Consider the following 22,033-nt stretch of genomic DNA (forward strand, 5'->3'; position numbering starts at 1 on the left):
ATCTTTATTGTTTAAACTTTATTTTGCTCTGCACAGGGCCATTTTTGCAATTCTACGGGTGTTTTTTAATGCCAATGAGGTTTAGCCTGAATTCCTTAATTCCATCTATGGATGGTGGGAGGGTTTGTTGTCTGAGGCTTTTTCCTCCCCGGGTATTATAGTTCTGGCCTGTGTGTAAGCACTGTCTTTTTACCTTGCACTGTCCTGCAGAAGAGAGAAGACATCAGGCTGGCAATAGAAGGGTAGTATCTGTGAATTGCTGCTGCCACTTTACCACTTCTGAAATAATTAAAAGTAGACTCGGAGTGGAAATACCAGCCCAGGAAGGAAAGAATGGAAGAGTTATCGAGGAAGGAAAGCGACAGAGATAACTGATGAGCAGGAAGGCGGCTGGCAGCAAGATGCCGCTCCCAGAAAAGTGCCTCGTTTGACGTCATTATAGGGCCACCCCTGTATTCTGGTCTTATATAAGGTTTGTGTAGAAATCTTGTTGCAGTCTTGTTTTGCTTTTGCTTTGTTTGTTTTTTTCACTAGGTAGCACATTGGTGTTTTAGAGCCTGCCACAAGATTTACAGAACTGCCTTTTCATGTATACGGTTGTTGCTCTTTCAGTCCTGGGAGTTAGTGCTGTTATTGGTATAGTAAGATTTTGACTGTATTTTTGCACAAATTTTGGGTATATAGTAGTGTTTTTCAGGCATGATCTGATGGCTGAGGGCAAGTGAGATGCATAAGAGTAGAGGAGCAGACTGACTGCAGGTGTAGCCCTCATCTACAAACATGTTTTTCAATCTTCTTTAATTCAGTTACCTAAGATATGTATACTGAAGTTTGCACTGCTTAATTTTTTTGCCACTTTATTCTTTGGCTCGGTATATATTTAATATCTACATTTTTAGAAAGGTGTTATTAGCAACTACTTTGCTGAACTTTCTGCATGTTGTCAGATAATTATGGACTCAGGCTCTGTCTACTTTAGCCTCCTAAATTAGCTGAGTCATTGTCCGCCTATGACTATGAATAGCTTTAAGAAAGGATATTTTATAGATGTCTAGTGGAGAAAACCTCAGCTGAATATTCAAATCTATTAGAGGCTAAAAAGGAGCAGATGCATTCTTGGAATCAACCAATTACGTGCATTGCCATGCCAAACCTAGTTTGCTGAGTGTATGACAATTCATTGATTTCCATGTTGTGATTTCTGTATTGTGAAAGTAATAGGAATGTGCAACTGGTTTGGGTTTGTTAAGAATCCTTAAATTTTTTATGGTATGTGAAATAAATTTAACGTTAATTAGCCCATGAATTAATATGCACACATGATTAGGGTAGGGAAATAAAGGGTCTCTTCTATCAATCTGCGCTAGCAGTTTTTAGCGCAGAGAGCCACGCTGAATGGCCCGCGCTGCTCACAACGCTCATAGGAACTCTATGAGCGTCGGGAGCAGCACAGGCCATTCAGCACGGCTCACCGCGCTACAAACTGCTAGCGCAGATTGATAGAAGAGACCCAAAAGCATATAAACTAACTAAAAATATTACAATATCAACAATACTGAAAAAAAGTAAAGAACAGGGCAAAAGGAGATGATTACAATAATTGAGAGAAAAAAGGGAAAAGGCAAAAACATAAGAAGGAGGGGAATAAAATAATCAGTTCAAGGTAATATTCTTCAAGGTTTAAGGTTCAAGGTTTATTAATATTTGATGTATCGCTGAATCTGTTTACAAAGCGATGTACACAAGTAAAAAAAGAGATAAAATTATAGAGATACAAATTAAAATTCATTAACATCCAATTTAAGACAAGACAGACTTGAAATGGGGAGGAAAGAAGGGCAAAGATTACATCTGTTATATCTAGAAAAACAAATACGGGAAAAAAACATAAGGAAACGGGGGTAGGTAAAAAATTAAAAACTAAAATTTTTTTTAATATTGAGTATTAAAAGCATCTTTAAAAAGAAATCTAAGAAAATTGCTATGTACTAAAGGCCTTTGATAAATAGTATAGGGCTCATAATCAAAACAAAAAAAGTCTAAAAAACTATTCCCAATTCATAAATCTACAAAACAGTCTTTATGGGTAAACTCCAAGACCCAAATTGGCGGAGAGAGACTAGTCTGGAAGCACTGGATAATAGCAGGAATACGAATATTGGATGACGTTATTTATAATGGTACTATGCTTGAATTTTCACAGTTGCAACATAAATTTGGTCTTAAAAATTCAGAAAATTTTAGATGGTTGCAACTGAAGCATGCCATTCAGGCGGGGTTCCCTGATTGGAAAAACCTTAACAAACATTATAGTTTGGAGTTTCTGTGTTTTCAGACAGACTTCTTGGGTCACCAGGCCGCCCAGTGGTACAAAGTGTTAAGTGGATTTAATAAAAAGAAATTAAAAACTGGTTTAAGAGATATTTAGAGTATTGAGATTAAGCATGAAATTACTGCATCTCAATGGCCACGAATTTGGTCTTGGAGGATGAAATGTACGGTGTCAGCATCTATGAGACAAACTTGGCTTTTTCTGTTACATAGAGCGTTGTGGACCCCTGTTAGGTTACAAAAATTAGATAGTTCTTTGTCTAATAGATGTTGGCATTGTCATCTGGAAGCAGGAACTTTATATCATTTACTGTTTCATTGCCCATTTATTATGAATTTTTGGAAATCAATTTGGGACCAAATTAATAATTTATTAGATAACCCAGTGGCATTATCCTATGATACTGTGATATTTGGTATGGAAATGAGAGCAAAGAGTCAGATTTCTGCGAATAATAATAAATTACTACTTATAATGACCGGTGTTGCCATTCAGCAAATTACATATAATTGGAAGGATTGGAGGAGATTAAATTATAACTTCTGGTGGAACTCTTTATGCCATATTTATAAAATGGAAAGATTTATTGCATTGCAACGGGGATACTTTAAGAAGTTTCAGGATGTGTGGAAACCATTAACAAAGTATTGTAAAGATTAATTTGAAATTGTTTCCCTTATACTTATCGATTTAAGGGGTAGGGAGGGGGGAATTTTATTATTACATGTTTTATATGATAATGGAATATAAGGGTGGGTGGGTTGGGAAAAGGGAAGGGATATGTTTTTATGTAATATATCAATGATTGTTTGTAAGTGATGTAGTTAATGTTAATCTGAATGAATATATTTAACACTTAATGTAATTTTGAAAATGAATAAAGAATATTAAAAAAAAAAAGTCTAAAAAGTGGCCTAAATGGGTACTTGTACGATCAAAAAACCTGATCGCCCAAGTACCCATTAATTGGTTTTGGACATATCTAAAACCAGCCTAGGTCTTTCCCCTGTCTCTAAACGCATAGAGTGAAAAGAGGTGTTTTTAGAGGAGGGGAAAGGGTGGGAGGTGGGCCGACCTAGACATAGACATACAGGAGGTATAACCAAAAGTTTAGGCAGGTTGCCTAGTCGGCACTTATACATTTTGACTTAGACCAAGTCAAAACAGGTATAAGTGCCGAAAAAGGGCCGCTGAGCTGATCGCAGCAGCTCAGTGGCCCCAGCAACCTGCCTACCACCTACTGCAATGATTATGGCAGGAGTGATGGCTCATCTCTCATGCTACGATCCACCCCTCCCCCCTGATAGGATCGGGCAGGAGGGAGACCAACCCCTCCTGCCATGCCGAAACTCCACCCGCCCGATACAATCGTGATAGGAGGGAGCCCAAGCACTCCTGCCCCAGTGAAACCCCCTACCCCCCACCCCCACTAAGATACGGGCAGGGGGATCCCAGGCCCTCCTGCCATTGGTGCACCCCCCGATTGCTCCCCCAAACCCCAGATCAGCCTCCCACCCAACGACCCCCCGACCCCCCCATACCTGACAACAGTTGGCCAGATGGACAGGTCCCAAGCCTGTCCATCTGGCAGGTCCACCATCCATCGAATGGCGGGCCTTAGGGCCTGATTGGCCCAGGTGCCTCAAATCCCACCCACAAGTGGGGCCTGAGGCACCTGGGCCAACCAGAATCGGCCCAGTAGTCTTAGGCCCCTCCTGTGGGTGGGGCCTTAGGCACAGGCTGGGTCCATCCGGCCAACTGTTTTGAAGTACAGGGTGGGTGTTGTGGGGTGGTGTTGAAGGGTCGGCAGGGGGTGATCGTGGGGGAGGGTGCGCTGAGTGCAGGAGGGCCTGGGATCCCTCCTGCCCATATCTTAGTGGGGATGGGGGTAGGGAGTTTCGCTGGGGCAAGAGGGCTTGTTCTCTTTCCTGTCCCGATCGTGTCAGGCGGGTGGGGTTTTGGCGGGGCAGGAGTGCTTCGGCTCCCTCCTGCCCGATCCAATCGGGGGGGGGTGGGGGTGTGGATCACGGCATTAGAGATGGCTCATCTCTCCTGCCACAATAGGGATCCCAAGTGCCTTGTTTGGCGGCACTTGGTGGTATTGCTATTGCGGCAGGGATGATGAGCCATCTTTCCTGCCACGATAGTTGCTGGGGGGAAGGGGGTGTGAATTCTGTAACCGGTGTTATTTTTGACAGACACTGGTTACAGAATCCAGCTTTTAAGCAAAGAACTGGCTCATCCTTTGCCTAAAAGGCCTGACTTTGGAAGTTTGGGACTTAGGCTTTTTTGGAGTTTATTATATGTCTTAAGTGTAGATGTAGTGGTGGTCTGGGCGTTTAAACAGCTGAATGTAGAGGCAGGCCATTATTTTTTTTAAAAACCCTCCTTTTGGACATTTTTTTTGAGAATGGACAGTTTCCCTGCTTCTACTTTCAACGTTTAGGGCCATAGGCCAAAAGGAGACTTAGACCTTTTTTTTTATTATGCTCCTCCATGCTTTTAGTTGAGCTTTAAATATAAGAAGGTATAAGGGAAGGGAATTCCAAAGAGTGAGGGCCATAACTGAAAAAGAAGAGTTTTTATGAATATCCAAAAAATAACTGCCTGAAATGAAGGAACAGTCAATAAAGATTGAGATGAGGAGTGAAATGTTCTCTGGAGAGAACATTGAACTAAGTAAATAGAAATGAAGGAAGACCACTGGAAAGAATCTGAAAAGTAAGTATGTTGTATTTAAATGGAATCCGATAAGAAACAGGAAGGGTGTGTTCAGCCTTTAAGAGAGGAATAACATGATCAAATTTTGAACAGTGATAGAGTAATCTAATTGCAGTATTTTGAATTAACTGTAGCAGATGAAGTTGATAGTATGGTAAAACCAGTTAAAATAGAGCTGCAGTAATCTAGCTTTGAAAGAACTAAAGAATGAATAAGAATGAGGATGGAATAAGGCTGAGGAAATGAATGAATAGATTGAATTCGATGAAGAGCAAATTGTTTGGTGCACAGTAGAGAATGACACGGTGAAAAAATTGGTCCACGTCACCGCCCCGTCCCCGTCTCACCATCCCCGTCACCGCCCCGTCCCCGTCTCACCATCCCCGTCACCGCCCCGTCCCCGTCTCACCATCCTCTTCACCGCCCCGTCACCGCCACTGCCACCCCATTCACCGCCCCGTCACCGCCACTGCAATCCCATTCACTTTTCTTTATTTACGTATAAAGGAAACATTCTTTAAAACTTTAAAACTTAGTTAAATATTTGTTAATAACTATACAAAAACAAAACACGCAGAGAAAAAATTAATTAATATAAATTCCCTGACTTCCCTGCACTGTCCCCCCTTGAAGGTCTGTCCCCATCCTGAAAGCCTGATGCCCCCCCCCCCGACGTCCGATACATCCCTCCCCCCGAAGGACCGCCGACTCCCCAACAATATCGGGCCAGGAGGGAGCCCAAATCCTCCTGGCCACGGCGACCCCCTAACCCCACCCCGCACTACATTACGGGCAGGAGGGATCCCAGGCCCTCCTGCCCTCGACGCAAACCCCCCTCCCCCCAACGACCGCCCCCCCCAGCCGACCCGCGACCCCCCTGGCGACCCCCACGACCCCCCCACCCCCCTTCCCCGTACCTTTGGTAGTTGGCCGGACAGACGGGAGCCAAAACCGCCTGTCCGGCAGGCAGCCAACGAAGGAATGAGGCCGGATTGGCCCATCCATCCTAAAGCTCCGCCTACTGGTGGGGCCTAAGGCGCGTGGGCCAATCAGAATAGGCCCTGGAGCCTTAGGTCCCACCTGGGGGCGCGGCCTGAGGCACATGGTCGGGTTGGGCCCATGTGCCTCAGGCCGCGCCCCCAGGTGGAACCTAAGGCTCCAGGGCCTATTCTGATTGGCCCACGCGCCTTAGGCCCCACCAGTAGGCGGAGCTTTAGGATGGATGGGCCAATCCGGCCTCATTCCTTCGTTGGCTGCCTGCCGGACAGGCGGGTTTGGCTCCCGTCTGTCCGGCCAACTACCAAAGGTACGGGGAAGGGGGGTGGGGGGGTCGTGGGGGTCGCCAGGGGGATCGCGGGTCGGCTGGGGGGGCGGTCGGAGGTTCTTGGGGGGGGGGCGGTCGTTGGGGGGGAGGGGGGTTTGCGTCGAGGGCAGGAGGGCCTGGGATCCCTCCTGCCCGTAATGTAGTGCGGGGGGGGGTTAGGGGGTCGCCGTGGCCAGGAGGGTTTGGGCTCCCTTCTGGCCCGATATTGTCGGGAAGTCGGCGGTCCTTCGGGGTGGGGGGGCGAGGGGTCCTGCCGGGGGGGGGGGGATGTATCGGACGTCGGGGAGTCGGCCGGGCAAGAGGGCTTGGGCTCCCTCTTGCTCCGATCGCGGGTGCGGGTGGGAGCGCGTGCGAGCGGTCGTTCGGGGTGGGGGTGCGAGCGGTCCTGCTGGGGGGGTGAATCGGGCGTCGGGCGGTAAATAGCGGTTCCTAGAAGGGGGTACATTGGCCCGCGGGGACAAACCTGTTCACCGTTTCCGCGGTCGGTGAATGGCCTTGTCCCCGTCACCGCAGCGACTGCTAGTTTTCTTCCCCGTTTTCGGCGGTGACCCGCGGCTTAAATGCGGTGGCCGCGGGTAAACCGTCACCGTGTCATTCTCTAGTGCACAGTGATGCAGCTGCACAGTTCCACCCTGGCACCATTGGTTGACGTGACCCACTTGTGTGCATAACCCAATACTGCTTGTCAACAGGCAATAAAACAAAATCATTCCTTATAGAGGTTGAATTCCAAGACATCTGAACAATAACCGCTATTTAAAGTGGTCCTTAATTAGAATGGTTGTATTGGAAATGCATACACAATACATTGCTGAGAATGTTCAGATTTTGACAAACTGGATAGAAAATCATTTGATATACTTTAAATAATGTTTGGGGAAAAAAGCACACGTAGTAATTCTACATGCAAAAATACATGAAAGAAGAGGATAGAGTACCTGTTTTTCAAATGTTGGATGCTTCCAAGACATTTGAACTGGCCATTCACCATGATTGCCATTCTGGTGCATAACGCTTCACATTCTTCCATGCTGTAAGAAATAAAAATTGTGAAGTATTAGTACATTGAAGTTGCCACTAGTCACACATTTGGGTTACCCAATCATTACTTGGCGCTGATGAGACTTTTCCCAGAATACATATTGCAAATGCAATATGTATTTCTTGGCACATGCAATAGTTCCTGTGCTCCCATGTCCATGCAACATATCTCAGTTCAATGTAAAAGCTGAAAGTCTAGCTTTAGAAAGAGATGCAAGAAGGGATGTGTGACTGATAATTGTCCTGTCCAGATTAATACCAGTTACATGCAATGATGATTGTGATGGATTCTTTGGCCTGATATTCACAGGATTTATGCTCCTAACTTTGAGAATTATGTTCCTAAAATGGATTATAACATAACATATAGGGGGGTCTTGTACTAAGGTGTGCTAGCCAATTTAGCGCACGCTAAAAATTAATGCACACTAAGGCCTTGATTCTCCAAAGTGCGTCCCGATTTTAGGCAGCTGTAGGTGTCCTACAGCTGTCTAATCAGCCAATTGGGATGCACGTTTTTTTAAAAAAATGCTCCCCAGGCAGGCCGCCTATATTGAAGGCACCTCCGGGAGCCTAGGAAGGCCCGCAAGACACCTAAGCTCGCCTAAGGGCCTTAGGCGAACCTAGGCAGCCCTACGTGTCTCCCTAGTAGAGGAAGAGATGCTTAAAATGTAGGCCAGCAAAATGCTGGTCTACATTGTAAGTAGACGCAGCCGCTTTACTTATGGCAGCAAGGGATCTCCCTGCTGCAATATGTATAGCGGCCGTGGTCGCGGCCGCCTGTCCCATCGCCGACAGGAGGATGCCCAATCCTCCTGCCGGAACCCCCCTGGATCCCCTCCCCCCAAACTGGTAATCGCCGACAGGAGGATGCCCAATCCTCCTGCCGGAAAGCCCGACGACCCCCCCCCCCCAAATCTAATCTCCCTCCCCCAACTAACCTTTACATGTTGGTCGGCTGGACGGGTCTTGCTGCCATCTAGCCGACGGGCCCGCCTTGTGGAAATGAGACGGGCCCGCCCCTTCCCGGTCCATCCCCGCTAAATCTAAGGCCTGATTGGCCCAGGCTCTAGAAGCCTGGACCAATCAGGCCTTAGGCATAGCGGGTCCGCCCATCCTCATTAATCCTAAGACCTGATTGGCCCAGGCTAGGCATTTGCTGCCATAAGTATAGTGGCCGCGTCTAATTTAACCCGATTCTCTAACCGGCATCTGTACCATGGACGCCGGTTACAGAATCGGGGTTTAGTGTAGGACCGATTCTGTATAGGACACGTCTCCTGGGCGTCCTATACAGAATCAGGGCCTAAATGGTTACGCGCCCATTATATTCTATGGAGGCATTAGCATTTAGCGCACACTAAATCGGCTAGCGCGTCTTAATAAAAGACACCTATAAGCTTTTATTTATATACCACAATACACCATTAAGTTTGATGCAGTTTATATGGTTATCCAAAGGCTGGGCATGACCAGAATATGTTATAAATTGGGGACATTTAAAAATGTAGGGCTGATTTCCCAATTTTATACTCAAAATTTCACTAAACTCAAAAATTTAGAGAGATTCCTGCCTGGTTAAATGCCACTGAACTGGTCATTTAACAATACCCCCCTCCCCTTTTACTAAGACATGGTCGAGGTTTCTACTGGAGTGCTAAATGCTCCAACGCTGCTCTGACACTCATAGGAATTCTATGAGCGTCAGAGCATTTAGTGCTCTGGGCCGCGGTAGAAACTTCTACTGTGGCTTAGCAAAAAGGTAGGAGGGCAATATTCAGAGGCCTTTAACAAGGTAGTGCTGCTAAATATCAGCTCTAACTGGTCATTTGCTAACCAGCTAAAACCGACATAGGCATGATTTAAACACACAGAGCAATATCAAATCACAATAAAAGGATAACATAAAAATATAAAGATAAAACAAATAAAATGATCTGACAGGAACAGTCCCCATACTGGCCACATACAATTGAATACATACTAATAAAATTATGTGCCTGAAAATACAAAAATTCTTAGCAAGGTCCTCGCTTAGATATTACTAGTCTTGCTTGATAATAGTAATAATTGTTCTGTGCAAAGCCTTGGACAAATAAGTACACTTTCAGCTGTTTCTTAAAATTAGCTGTCTCAGCTATGTTCCTTAAATCATTAAGAATATGATTTCATTCTTGTAGCTTGGCTAAGGAAAAGGACCTTGCAAGATTGGGAACCTGGGCAGTGGCGTAGTTTGAGGGATGGGGGGGTGGAATGCCCCGGACGGAGGCCATGGTGCCTCTCCTCCCCTATAGCATACCTCTTTATATGTACACTGGCGTGAGCAGTATCTTCCACCCGCTGCTTGCAGAGACTTTCTTCTCCCTTCTGACATCACTTCCTGTTCACGGGACCTGAACATGACATCAGAAGGGAGTCAAGGCCATCACAAGTAGCTGCTCACGGTGGCAAACATTTCAAGAGGTACATGAGGGGCATGAGCTCAAGTGGCGAGAGATGGTGCTCAAGGGGTAGGGAAGAGCAAGGGGTACACAGTAGGACAATGTTGGGCATCACTGCCCCAGGTACCTACCTTCCTAGCTACACCACTGGAAATCAAAATGGAAGATGACCTTTAATGTGAGCAAGTGCAAAGTGATGCATGTGGAAAAGAGGAACCAAAACTATAACTACATGATGTATGGTTGTACATTAGGAGTCACTGCCCAGGAAAAGGATCTAATGCTAGCCAGTACATTGAATGCTCTGTACTGCTCCGATGTTCCTATGAGCGTTGGAGCAGTGCAGAGCATTCAGAGCCCTTGTCACTTGCAGTGTTCCCGCTAAGCTGCGCTGGGGTGCGCTGGCGCACAAAATATTACCTCGCAGCGCACATGTTTCTCGTCACAGCGCACACAGTGTAGAGCACAGTTCTTCAACCGCCGGTCCGCAAACAAAATCTTGCCGGTCCGCGAAGGATTCGGTCCCCGCCGCAACGAAAGGCCGGCGTCAGCTGACTTGCAACTTCCTGTTGCAGTCGCTGTGCCGGGACTCCTGCCTTCGCCGGGACTCCTGCCTTCCACCGCGTTTGCCTCCTGCCTTGTCTCCGCACCTCCAGACCAGCAGCGGCAGCTGTGTATGCTTTTAACTTCGGCACAGAGCTGCCCCTAATCAATAGTTTAGCGCGGTTTCATAAGGCAGCCTCGGGGCCTTTGCTAGGCCGGCCCACATCGCATCATCGAAGCGGGCCGGCTATCAAAGGCCCCGAGGCTGCCTCATGAAACCGCGCTAAACTATTGATTAGGGGCAGCTCTGTGCCGAAGTTAAAAGCATACAGAGCTGCCGCTGCTGGTCTGAACTCTTGGGCCGCTGAAGGAGGGCAAAAAGCAGCTGTCCTGGAGGTTTCCCTTCCTCTCGCCTTTACAGGTTCCTTTTTTCCACCTTTTTTTTTTTTCCTTCAAACGGCAACGGGCCCCAGCATCGACATCAATCAAGTAAGTTCCACTGTCAATCAAGCGGTTCTGCTCGGCCAAAGCTTCCCCTGTGACATGAGCCACCCTCAGGGGAAAGAAAGTGACCCACAAAGGTGAGGGGAAGGGGGGCAGATGATGGAAGTTGGGGGGGGGGAGAGAGAGAGAGAGAGAGAAGGGGCAGATGATGGAATGGAGGAGATGAGAGAGAGAGAGAAGGGGACAGATGATGGAAGTGAGAAGAAGGGAGAGAGAGCAGAAGGCAGATGGATGTCAGTTGAGAAGGGAGAGCAGATGCTGAATGGAAGTGGGGAAAGAACACATACTGGATGGAAGGAGGAGATAAATAAAGGGGGAAGAAAATAGTAAGATAATGGAGGGGTGAGGGAAAGGGGTGACAAGCTGTGTGTAGACACAGTGAAAAGAGGGAAACGGGACTAAATAGTAAGAAAGAATTTAATTTAGATGGAGGCAGAAAATAGAGAAGGAAGACCAGAGAAGAAAAGGGAAGAGAGAGCAGAGAATGATCAGATCTGAGTGGAGGAAATGAGAAGAGAGATATGCTAAAAACCACAGGGGGGAGGGAAGGATAGAGATGCCAGACCATGAGGGGAACAGAAGGAAGATGATGGATGCTAGACCAAATTGGGGGGTGGGGGGGGGGCAGGAGGAGAGATGGCAGGGAAAGACAGACAGTGAATGGAAGGGGCAGATGCTGGACTGAAGAGACAGAGAAGGTTATCATGCTGCTGTACCGGGCCATGGTACGCCCTCACCTGGAGTACTGCGTCCAGCACTGGTACTTTAAGAAGGACACGGTACTACTCGAAAGGATCCAGAGAAGAGCAACTAAAATGGTTAAGGGGCTGGAGGAGTTGCCGTACAGCGAAAGATTAGAGAAACTGGGCCTCTTCTCCCTTGAGCAGAGGAGATTGAGAGGGGACATGATAGAAACATTCAAGGTACTGAAGGGAATAGACTTAGTAGCTAAGACAGGGAGAACGAGAGGGCACTCTCTAAAGTTGAAAGGGGATAGATTCCATACAAACGTAAGGAAGTTCTGTGGTAGAAAGCAACATATTTATTTGGCTCATAACTTGCTGGCGCCCGATATTTTTAGCTCACAGTGAAAAAAGTTTGCTCACAACACCCGCCCGCTTAGAGGGAACACTGCTTGTCAGTGCTAAAATCCTCTTGTAAAAAGGTGGGTTTATTTTTATTAATACTTAAAGATAACAGAAGATGCCAATAGTTTTCAGGAATTCATTGTAAAGGCAGAAGCACACCAACCTGTGTGATGTCAAAACAACTGATCTCCCTTCCTTAATAATGCTAAGAATGCAGTCCCACAGGAAGCGCCGAGCCTTTGGATCCATGCCAGTTGTTGGTTCATCCTACCAGAGTTACACACAAGAATGTGTCAGTGAAAAATACTGGTGTGACATTTTGCAATTTTGGTTTTGAAAAAGCAGATTTTTAAATTACTCTACACCACTCTAGCAAATTCTTTAACAATGTGTCCTTGGCACTAGTGCCTTCCCATGTCCTTAGTACCCCTTCCTATGTCCTTAATGGCCCCAGTGCCTCCTTCCCATGTCCTTATTGCCCCCAGTGCCTCCGTCCTATGTCCTTAGTGCCCCCAGTGTCTCCTTCCTGTATCCTTAGTGCCCCCAGTGTCTTCTTCCCATGTCCTTAGTGCCCCTAGTGCCTTCAGTGCCTCCTATGTCCTTAGTGCCCTCAGTGCTCCATCCTATGTCCTTAGTGTCCCCAGTGCCTCCTTCCTATGTCCCCCTCACTGCCTTCCAAACTTTGTCTCACCCCCACCCTCCAAATCCAGCCTGCCTGCCTCCCTCCCATCCCCCTTTGCAGTATAACCCTTGAGAAGCATGTTTCCATCTAACCCCCTGCCACTACCGCCGCCGTGCAGCCGACCCCACTGACCCTCCCATTGCGAGTCGACCGACGGGCCTCCCGGCTCTGGGCACGCTACTTTGCGGCCTTCTGCTGTCCTAATTTCCTCTGCCACGTCCCTGATGATGTCATTAGGGATGCGGCAGAGGAAATCGGGGCAGTGGAGGGCTGCAAGGCAGCGTGTTTGGAGTGATGTAGATGCTGCGGGAGGTTTCTGGTCATCTCGCGGTGGGACGGTCGGGTTGGAGGGTCAACGGGGGTTCGGGTGCGGTGGAAGGGTGGGCGACAACGACGAACTGCGTTACGGGAAAACAGAACCCTAGGCGCGCATGCACACTCCTACCTGCCACGGACATACGGATCACGGAACACGCAAGTAGAAGTGCGCATGGGCGCTTAGCGTTTTATTATAGTAGATGTTCTTATCAATTTCTAGTCCAAAGATTCTGGATTGTAGTTCTACTGAAAATTCTCTGTCATCTACTGTAACCCTTGGAGTATAGCATGTATCAGTTGAGGGTCCTAACCAAAGGAATTTAGTTTTGTTTAATTTGAGGTGGTAGGCTAAGGTCCAGTTTTTAATGTGGATACATTTTTCGACAGTGATGAGAGTGTTGGCTAATGCATCCATTACAGGTAGCATGATCATTATGCTGTCTGCATAGGTGAAATGTTTTATTTGTGTGAGATCTAGATTGGCTGCCAAGGATTACATTAGAAGGTTGAACACTGATGGTAAAAGTGGGGATTCTTTGGAGGCCCCGCTGGGAGGCCTGAAAATTCACCATACATACATACAGCATAGAAGTGCTGAGTGCTTAGGAAGTCTTGAAACCAGGAGAGGACTGGGCCACTAAATCCAAAATCACTGAAGATCTTGGACATTTCATCGAAATCTGCTAGGTCAAATGCACTGCTCAGGTTGAATTGGATTATGATTGTACTGTAATTTGAATAGTTATGCAGTGTATATAATTAGAGGAGCTCCCAAGTCCTTTGTAGGCTTATTAAAGCAGTTGATAAATGCTCAGATCAAGGATGGTTACTTTTCTTCAGATTCTGGGAAGATTATTTTGACATCTGTAATGAAAAATTCCTCTATAGAGGCCCATGAAATCACCAGTTACAGACCAATTGCATCTATACCACTGCTTCTCAGTAACTAAACCCTCCAGAAGTTTGGTAAGCAGTGGTATAGATGTAATTGGTCTGTAACAGGTGTGATTGATTATCTGTAACGCGTTCCATACCCAAGATGTGTTCCTCAGGGGACACTAAAAACATAAATATATGTTTTTAATAATGTTTATAATAGTGTCCCCTGAGAAAGGCATCTCTGATGCCTAGGATCATCTAGGATCCCTGATAGTACAACATTCTTGAATAAAGACTCCACCATTGGTTGAAAAGACGTCTCCCTTGCCTTTTGTTGGACTGTCTGTATCTCAAGGCGAGGTGTTCTTCTTTTGCCTGTCTGCATTAAGGAGCAAAAATCCAGCCAAGTGTGGTGAGAGGTTTGCAAGCCACTTATCAAGGCATGCATGACTCCCAGCATTGAATATCTGTGTGTATCCAGTGACCAGGAAATGAATCGGACACTGGCTATTATTCATACTGGTGTCTGGTTAACGCAGACATAAAGTTAAGATAACTATTTTTCTGACCTAGCTTTAGCTCCCTTTTAGCTCTGATGCTCATAGGAATTCTATGAGTGTTGGAGCTTTTACCATCACAGCCGGTGGTAAAAAAGCCTAACACAGTTTAATAAAAGGGAAGGGGGTATGTGATTACTTAGCTGGTTAATTGGCTAAATGCTGCTAACCAGCTAATTTGATGCTTTACTCACATTTCACTTCCAGCCTGCCTCTAACCTAGTACGTTAGAGAATGGCTGCTAAAGCAGGGATATTCAGCAGCACTAACCAGTTAAGTATTACTGAATGTAGTTCTACGTCTAATAATAATAATTTTTATAGCACTACTAGACATGTACAGCTCTTTACACTAAACACATAAGACAGTCCCTGCTCCACAGATCTTACACTCTAGTCAAAACAGAGAAATAAGACAAGTAATGGAGTACAGAATTGCTTATGGTGGCTCCAGTACTGGCTAGCTCAGAGGAGTTTAATCTGGCAGGACCCTTTTTAATATCTACCCCTGTATGTTCGGCTAGTATTAAAAGCCATATGCTAAGCTTTCTGAATATGGTTCTAATGCAAGCTTTCTGTATCAGCCCTTAATTCAGCATCAGTGCATCTCTGCAAGAGGGCGCTGAAAAGTTCTCAGCCCAACTAACCAACTTCCTAAATTCTGAGTGTTATTTTGCCATTGTAGCTGAAAAGAGTGTCATCTTTTTCATAAAGGGGAAAATTCTATGACCAGCACCTAAATTTAGGCATCGGTAGGTGCCCTGCCGATGCCTAAGTAATTGAAAAATGCAGTTTAAATAAAAGGCGGCTGAAATGGCTGCTGGAATCATGGCTAGGTAGCCGCTTCAGGCCACGGAACGCCAAAGTAGGCATGGCCAATGCGGAAGTGTCGTTAGGCCGGCTAAAGCAGCTACCCAGCCGTGAATCACGCCAAAATAGGCGGCTGAAATGTAGGCCTGGAAAACCATGGACACACTAGAGAAATACAGGCAGGCAGGGGGCCAGTGAGACAGAGACAGAAAGAAAGACAGACAGATAAGGGGCCAGAGAGAGACACACTGGGAGGCACTATGGACATAGGAAGGGGCACTAAAGACACAGGAAGGGGCACTGAGGGCACTAAGGACATAGGAGGCACTGAGGGCACTAAGGACATAGGAAGGTGGAACTGGGGGCACTAAGAACATAAGGAGGCACTGAGGGCACTAAGGACATAGGATGGGACACTATGGACATAGGAAGGAGCCACGGAGAGACAGACAGGCATGGCGCAACAGAGAAATATAGGCAGGCAGGGGACCAGTGAGACAGAGACAGAAAGAAAGACAGACAGATAGGGGGCCAGAGAGAGACACAGAGAGAAAGAATGACAGACAGACAGCATCCAAGGGTGACAAAGAAAAAAAAAAACAGACATCTACTCTAGCACCCGTTAATGTAACGAGCTTAAACACTAGTAATAAAATAAGAGTTGCCACTGCTGGGTCAGACCAGTGGTCCATTGTGCCCAGCAGTCCGCTCACACTGCGGCCCTTAGGTCAAAGACCAGTGCTCTAAATGAGTCCAGCTTCACCTGAGTACCGGAACTTGTTCAACTTTTTCTTGAATCCCTGAGGGTGTTTTCCTCTATAAAAGACTCCAGAAGAGTGTTCCAGTTTTCTACCACTCTCTAGGTCAAGAAGAACTTCCTTAAGTTTGTACGGAATCTATGCCCTTTCAACTTTAGAGAGTGCCCTCTCATTCTTCCTACCTTGGAGAGGGTGAACAACCTGTCTTTATCTACTAAGTCTATTCCCTTCAGTATTTTGAATGTTTCGATCATGTCACCTCTCAGTTTCCTCTTTTCAAGGGAGAAGAGGCCTAGTTTCTCTAATCTCTCACTGTACGGCAACTCCGCCAGCCCCTCAACCATTTTAGTTGCTCTTCTCTAGACCCTTTCGAGTAGTACCGTGTCCTTCATATATGGCGACCAGTGCTGGATGCAGTACTCCAAATGAGGGCGCACAATGGCATGATAACCTTCTCCGATCTGTTCGTGATCCCCTTACCATTCCTAGCATTCTGTTTGCCTTTTTCGCCGCCGCCACACATTGCATGGACAGCTTCATCGACTTGTCGATCAGAACTCCCAAGTCTCTTTCCTGGAAGGTCTCTCCAAGTACCGTCCCGGACATCCTGTATTCGGGCATGAGATTTCTGTTACCGACATGCATCACTTTACACTTATCCACATTGAACCTCATTTGCCATGTTGATGCCCATTTCTCGAGCTTGATTATATCACTTTGCAGATCTTCGCAATCCCTCTGTGTCTTAACTACTCTGAATAAATTCATATCGTCCACAAATTTAATCACCTCACTCGAAGTACCAATGTCCAGATTATTTATAAAGATGTTGAAGAGCACGGGTCCAAGCACTGAGCCCTGCAGCACCCCACTGGTGCGAATATTGTCCATTTACCCCCCCCCCCACTCTCTGTTCCTATGCTCCAGCCAGTTTTTAATCCATGTGAGTATTTTACCCTCGATTCTATGGCTTGCAATTTTCCGAAATAGTCGTTTTTTGTGGAACCTTGTCGAACGCCTTCTGAAAATCCAGATATACAATGTCGATTGGGTCGCCCTTGTCTATCTGCATGTTTACTCCCTCGAAGAAGTGCAGCAAGTTTGTCAAACAAGATTTGCCTTTGCTGAAATCGTGCTGGCTGGTCCTCATCAGACCGTGTCCATCAAGGTGATCAATGATGCGGTCCTTTATTAGTGCCTCTATCATCTTTCCCAGTACCGAGGTCAGACTAACCGGTCTATAGTTTCACGGAACTCCACTCGAACCTTTTTTGAAGATTGGCATAACATTCGCCACCTTCCAGTCTTCTGGAATCTTTCCCGATTTGATCGACAAATTGGCTATTAGTTGAAGCAGTTCAGCTATAGTCCTTTCAGTTCCTTGATGACCCTCGGATGGATGTCATCCGGTCCCGGGGATTTATCGCTCTTAAGCTTATCAATCTCCCTGCATACCTCTTCTAGACTGATCGTCAGACCTGTCAGCTTCCAGTCTTCGTTTCCAGCATATAGCCTGATGGGTTCCGGTATGCTGTGTATATCCTCTTCGGTAAATACAGATTCAAAAAATGTGTTCACTTTGTCAGCAATTGCTTTGTCCTCCTTTAGCACTCCCTTTATTCCATGGTTATCCAATGGCCCCACCGCTTCCTTCGTGGGTCATTTCCCCTTAATATATCGAAAGAACGGTTTGAAGTTTTTTGCCTCTTTGGCTATTTTTTCCTCATAGTCTCTTTTGCCCTCTTTTACCACCTTATGGCATCCGCATTGATGTTGTTTGTGCTTATTCCAGTTTTTGTCCGTTTTTGACCTTTTCCATTCCTTAAACAAAGTTTTCTTGTCTCTGATCGCTTCCTTCACCTCTACAATGAGCCACGCCGGTTCTTTGTTCTTTTTCCTCTTGGATCCCTTGTTGATAAGTGTTATATTTAGATTTTACACCTCAATGACTGTGTCCTTAAAAAGGGACCAAGCTTGCTCTAGCATTTTTACAGTGCTTATCCTCTTCTTATCTATCCATGAAGCGCCATGTACAATCAATAATAAAACAATATTTCTTTGTGATGGGAAAGCTAAGATCCATCAGAAAATACTTCAAAACAGAGGCTTTCAAAGGCTGTGTTGACTAGACTACTGTAATGGAACACTATGGGGCTCATAATAAAAAAAAAAAACAGTTTAAAAAGTGGCCTAAATGGGTACTTGGACAATCAAAAAGCATGATCGTCCAAGTACCCATAACCAAAGTTGGTTTTAGACGTATCTAAAACCAGCTTAGGCCTTTCCCCTGCCTCTAAAAGCATAGAGTGAAGAGGTGTTTTTAGAGGATTGCAAAGGGCGGAAGGTGGGCCGACCTACACCTAGGCGTACAGAAGGTATAACCAAACCTTTTGATAGGTTGCCTAGTCAGCACTTATACGTTTTGACTTAGACCAAGTCAAAACAGGTATAAGTGCAAAAAAAGGGCCCGCTGAGCTGATGGCAGCTGGCGCGATCAGCTCAGCAGACCGGCAACCTACCACCCCCCACCGCAACCATCACAGCAAGAGAGATGGCGGGGGGGGGTTTCGTAGCTCGCCAGGGCAGTTGGTCTTGGGCTCCTTCTTGCCCCAATCATTGGGAGGAGGGTCACGGCTCACCAGGGCAAGAGGACTTGGGCTCCCTCTTGCCCCGATCTTGTCGGGGGTGGGGAGGTGTGATATATCATGACAGGAGAGATTGGCTATTTCCCCTGCCTCGATGCGATCACCCCTCTACCTGAACTTCTGCAACCCGCAGCAAGAGAAATGCCCAATCTCTCCTGCCTCGGTTTGTGGCAGTTTGGGTAGAGGGATGATCGCATCACATCAGGGGAGATAGCCAATCTCCCAATGATCAGGGCAAGAAGGAGCTGCGACCCCTCCCCATCGATTACGATTGGGCCAGGAGGCAGCCCAAGCCCTCCTGGCCAGTTGAACCCCATACTCCCTACCCCCACTAAGATACGGAAAGTAGGGATCCCAGATTCTCTGGCCCTCGACGCACTCCCTCCCATGATCGCCCCCCTGAACCCCCGATCGCCCCCCCCCCCCCGGTGACCTATGAGACCCCCCACTGACCCCTTGACTCTCTCACCCCCGTACCTGTAGAAGTTGGATGGACAGACGGGTGCCAAGCCCGTCCGTCCGGCAGGCCATCCATCCCTTTAATGGCTGGCCTTAGGGCCTGATTGGCCCAGGAGGCTGAAACCCCACCCACAGGTGGGGCCTGAGGCGCCTGGGCCAACCAGAATTGGCCCAGTAGGCTTAGGCCCCTCCTGTGGGCAGGGCATTAGGCACATGGGCCAAACACACCCACAGGAGGGGCCTAAGGCTACTGGGCTGATTCCGGTTGACCCAGGCACCTCAGGCAGGAAAATTGGGCTCACTCTTGCCCCAATCGTTGGGGGGGGGGGTCACGGCTCATTGGGGCAGGAGGGCTTGGGCTCCCTCCTGCCCAGATGTTGTTTGGGGGGATTCTGTAGCCGGTGTTGTTTTTGACAGACACCAGTTACAGAATTCAGCTTTTTAGGCGAAGGACTGGCTCCTCCTTTGCCTAAAAGCCCTTGTTTTGGGTGTTTGAGACTTAGGCTTTTTTTAGGTTGATGATATTTTGTAAGTTTAGATGTAGTGGTGGTCTAGGCATTTAAACAGATGAACGTAGAGGCAGGCCATTATTTTTAAAAAATCTCCTTTTGGACTTTTTTTTGATAATGGACATTTTCCCTACTTCTACTTTCAACGTTTAGGGCCTTAGGCCAAAAGGGGGACTTAGACTTTTTTTTTATTATGCCCCTCCACATCCTTGCTCTAAAATGTTGCTATCGCATCTACACCTAGTTCAAAATACAACAGTAAGACTCCTATATGGACTATGGAAATCAGAACACCTAAAGCCCTTCTATATGAAACTACATTGTGTGACAGGGAAGCCCCTGTCCCAATGAAAAGAACCTTTAAACCTCCCCAGCATGCATCAAGGGGCTCTGGAAAACCTGGCCTGGAGCAGGCACAGCTGACCCAGCCAAGAGGAAAGGTGCAGAGGCAGGGTTTTGCACAACCTAACAGCCAGGGGGGAAGGGCACTGCAAACTAATTATCTCCCCTATCGATCCTTTCCTCAGAGTGAGAAACCTAAAACCAACCCAGGAGGGGGTGGGGTCAGCACTCGTGGTGTCCGGGACAAGCTGCCTCAAATAGAAGGGAGGCAGAGCAAGCAGGGGAGCTCAGCTGGCTCCAATCAAGGGAGGCCAGCAAGCAGCCGAGACTGCAGCTTCCAAAGTTTGCCTGTTCCCCGACCCAGGACGCTATACAGAGGTCAGCCCAGCAGGAGGGAGATTGTAAGCCCTGGGAGATTTATTGCCTTGCCCAACAAACCCTGGGAGGTTTGCCTTGGAGAGGAAATGATAGCAGAGAGCTGACAAGCAGGCAAGGAGGGGGATGGGAGGAACAGCCCAAGCTAGGGACTTGGAGATACAGCCTGGACTCCCTGACTAGTGAGGGGGAAATGATTAGTGTTCCCGAGGATAATGAATGGGAGGAGGACATGGCTACCGGGGGAGAATGAGATATGAGGGCTGGTGGAGAATCCCCAAGCTAAGGCAGGCTGTGCACAAGGCAGAGGCAGCTCTACCTAAATTAAGGGTAATTTAAGGGAAGTCTGTTTGCCAGGCTTTCCAGTGAACTCCCACAGACTACAGAGGGAAAGTTCTGAGATTTGGTTACTTCTGGGAGGGAGACAATTGGGGGAGAAACGTGTGCTAGCAGCAGGAGTGACTGACTGTGTGAGCGAAGGAACACTGGCTGGGAATTGCCAGCCTGCCCAGGAGGAAGGCGTGGGTCCAAGAAAACTGAGCACACCTTTGAATGTATGTTCTGAATATGTTTTTTTTTTCTGCTGATAAAAACTGTGAGGGGGTGCCCAGTATAAAGCTCAGGGCAGGTAGCCCACACTGGAGCGAGAGTGATTGCTTTAATGGACTAATGGAATATTGATTTGTTGGACCAATTTTTGTTTACCTTATTCCTGGAGGTGTTAATAAACTGGAGAACCATCTTTTTTTCTGAAAATCCTTTTCCTGGTTTTTCTTTCTGCCAGCCATACAAAAGGCGCTACATAAATCTGCCTGTGGTCCGCGGCGGGCTTCCCATCTACTCGGGAACTGGCCCGGCCACAATTGGCTGCCCATAATTACAAGGATCACTGCTTTTAAGATCCTAACAGGCAATGCCCCCAACTACTTAACAGTTAGCCATCCTACTCCAGGGTGTTTCCAACAGATATTTCACAAGACCCAAATTTCTAGCATGCAATAATATAATGTCTGTAGCGTGATATTATATGTTACCACACTTCGTACCCAGAGTGGTCTCTCTTTGTGCTGTATGCCACACTCTGTACACCAAATGGTCTCTCATTCCCCTCCCCCTTTTCCTTTCTCTTCCTTTCTTTCAAGGTTAAATAAGTAATTTGTTATAGTAATTACATCCTTAGTAGACTATGTGCTTCTATTCCCAATTATTATATGTAGTGTTGGAGGTAAATCATTTAAGTGCGTGAAATGATGGACTTAAAGTAAAAATGATTTCCAACTGGGATTCTGAAAAGTTTGGAGTACAGCCCTGCCCCCAGCCATCTTGTCCAGGTGCTGTGCGAGAAGGCACCTATTGCAGGGGCATGGCTGAGTATGCCAGAAAAAGGACTGCGCCAGTTTGCCTTCAGACAGTGTTAAGTAAAAGGACAAAAGACATGGCTAGACAGCTGCAGCTAAGATGAATATACAAAAGCATGGCTTGGAGAAAATCTCATCATGACCTCACCGAGATAAAGACTGCCCTGCTCTGTGATGCACTGCTATATGATTAGATGTGAGATAGAGACTGCCCCTAAGTTTTGATGCATCCTGGAAATTCTCCCTACATCTATAAAGCATAGATACCATGTGGGGTTCGCACTCTTTCCATCTTCCTTTGGACCAGTGCTAGACCTCTGAAAACATGTGCTTCTAAACATGTGCTGA

The 22,033-nt window shown here is 46.8% G+C and overlaps 1 protein-coding gene across 1 annotated transcript in view; it reads right to left on the reverse strand.

The window, feature by feature from the left end:
• LOC117345793 (phospholipid-transporting ATPase ABCA1-like) overlaps positions 1 to 22,033 on the reverse strand; it is an 815,268-nt gene that overhangs the window by 35,617 nt on the left and 757,618 nt on the right. The window contains exons 47-48 of the mRNA XM_033914956.1: positions 12,158 to 12,261; positions 7,316 to 7,408 (exon numbers count right to left, since the gene is read on the reverse strand). Coding sequence (XP_033770847.1) covers positions 7,316 to 7,408; positions 12,158 to 12,261 — 197 coding nt within the window. The remainder of the gene's footprint in view (positions 1 to 7,315; positions 7,409 to 12,157; positions 12,262 to 22,033) is intronic.

Source organism: Geotrypetes seraphini, chromosome 1 (genome assembly GCF_902459505.1).
Source record: "Geotrypetes seraphini chromosome 1, aGeoSer1.1, whole genome shotgun sequence".
Classification (NCBI taxonomy): Eukaryota; Metazoa; Chordata; class Amphibia; order Gymnophiona; family Dermophiidae; genus Geotrypetes; species Geotrypetes seraphini.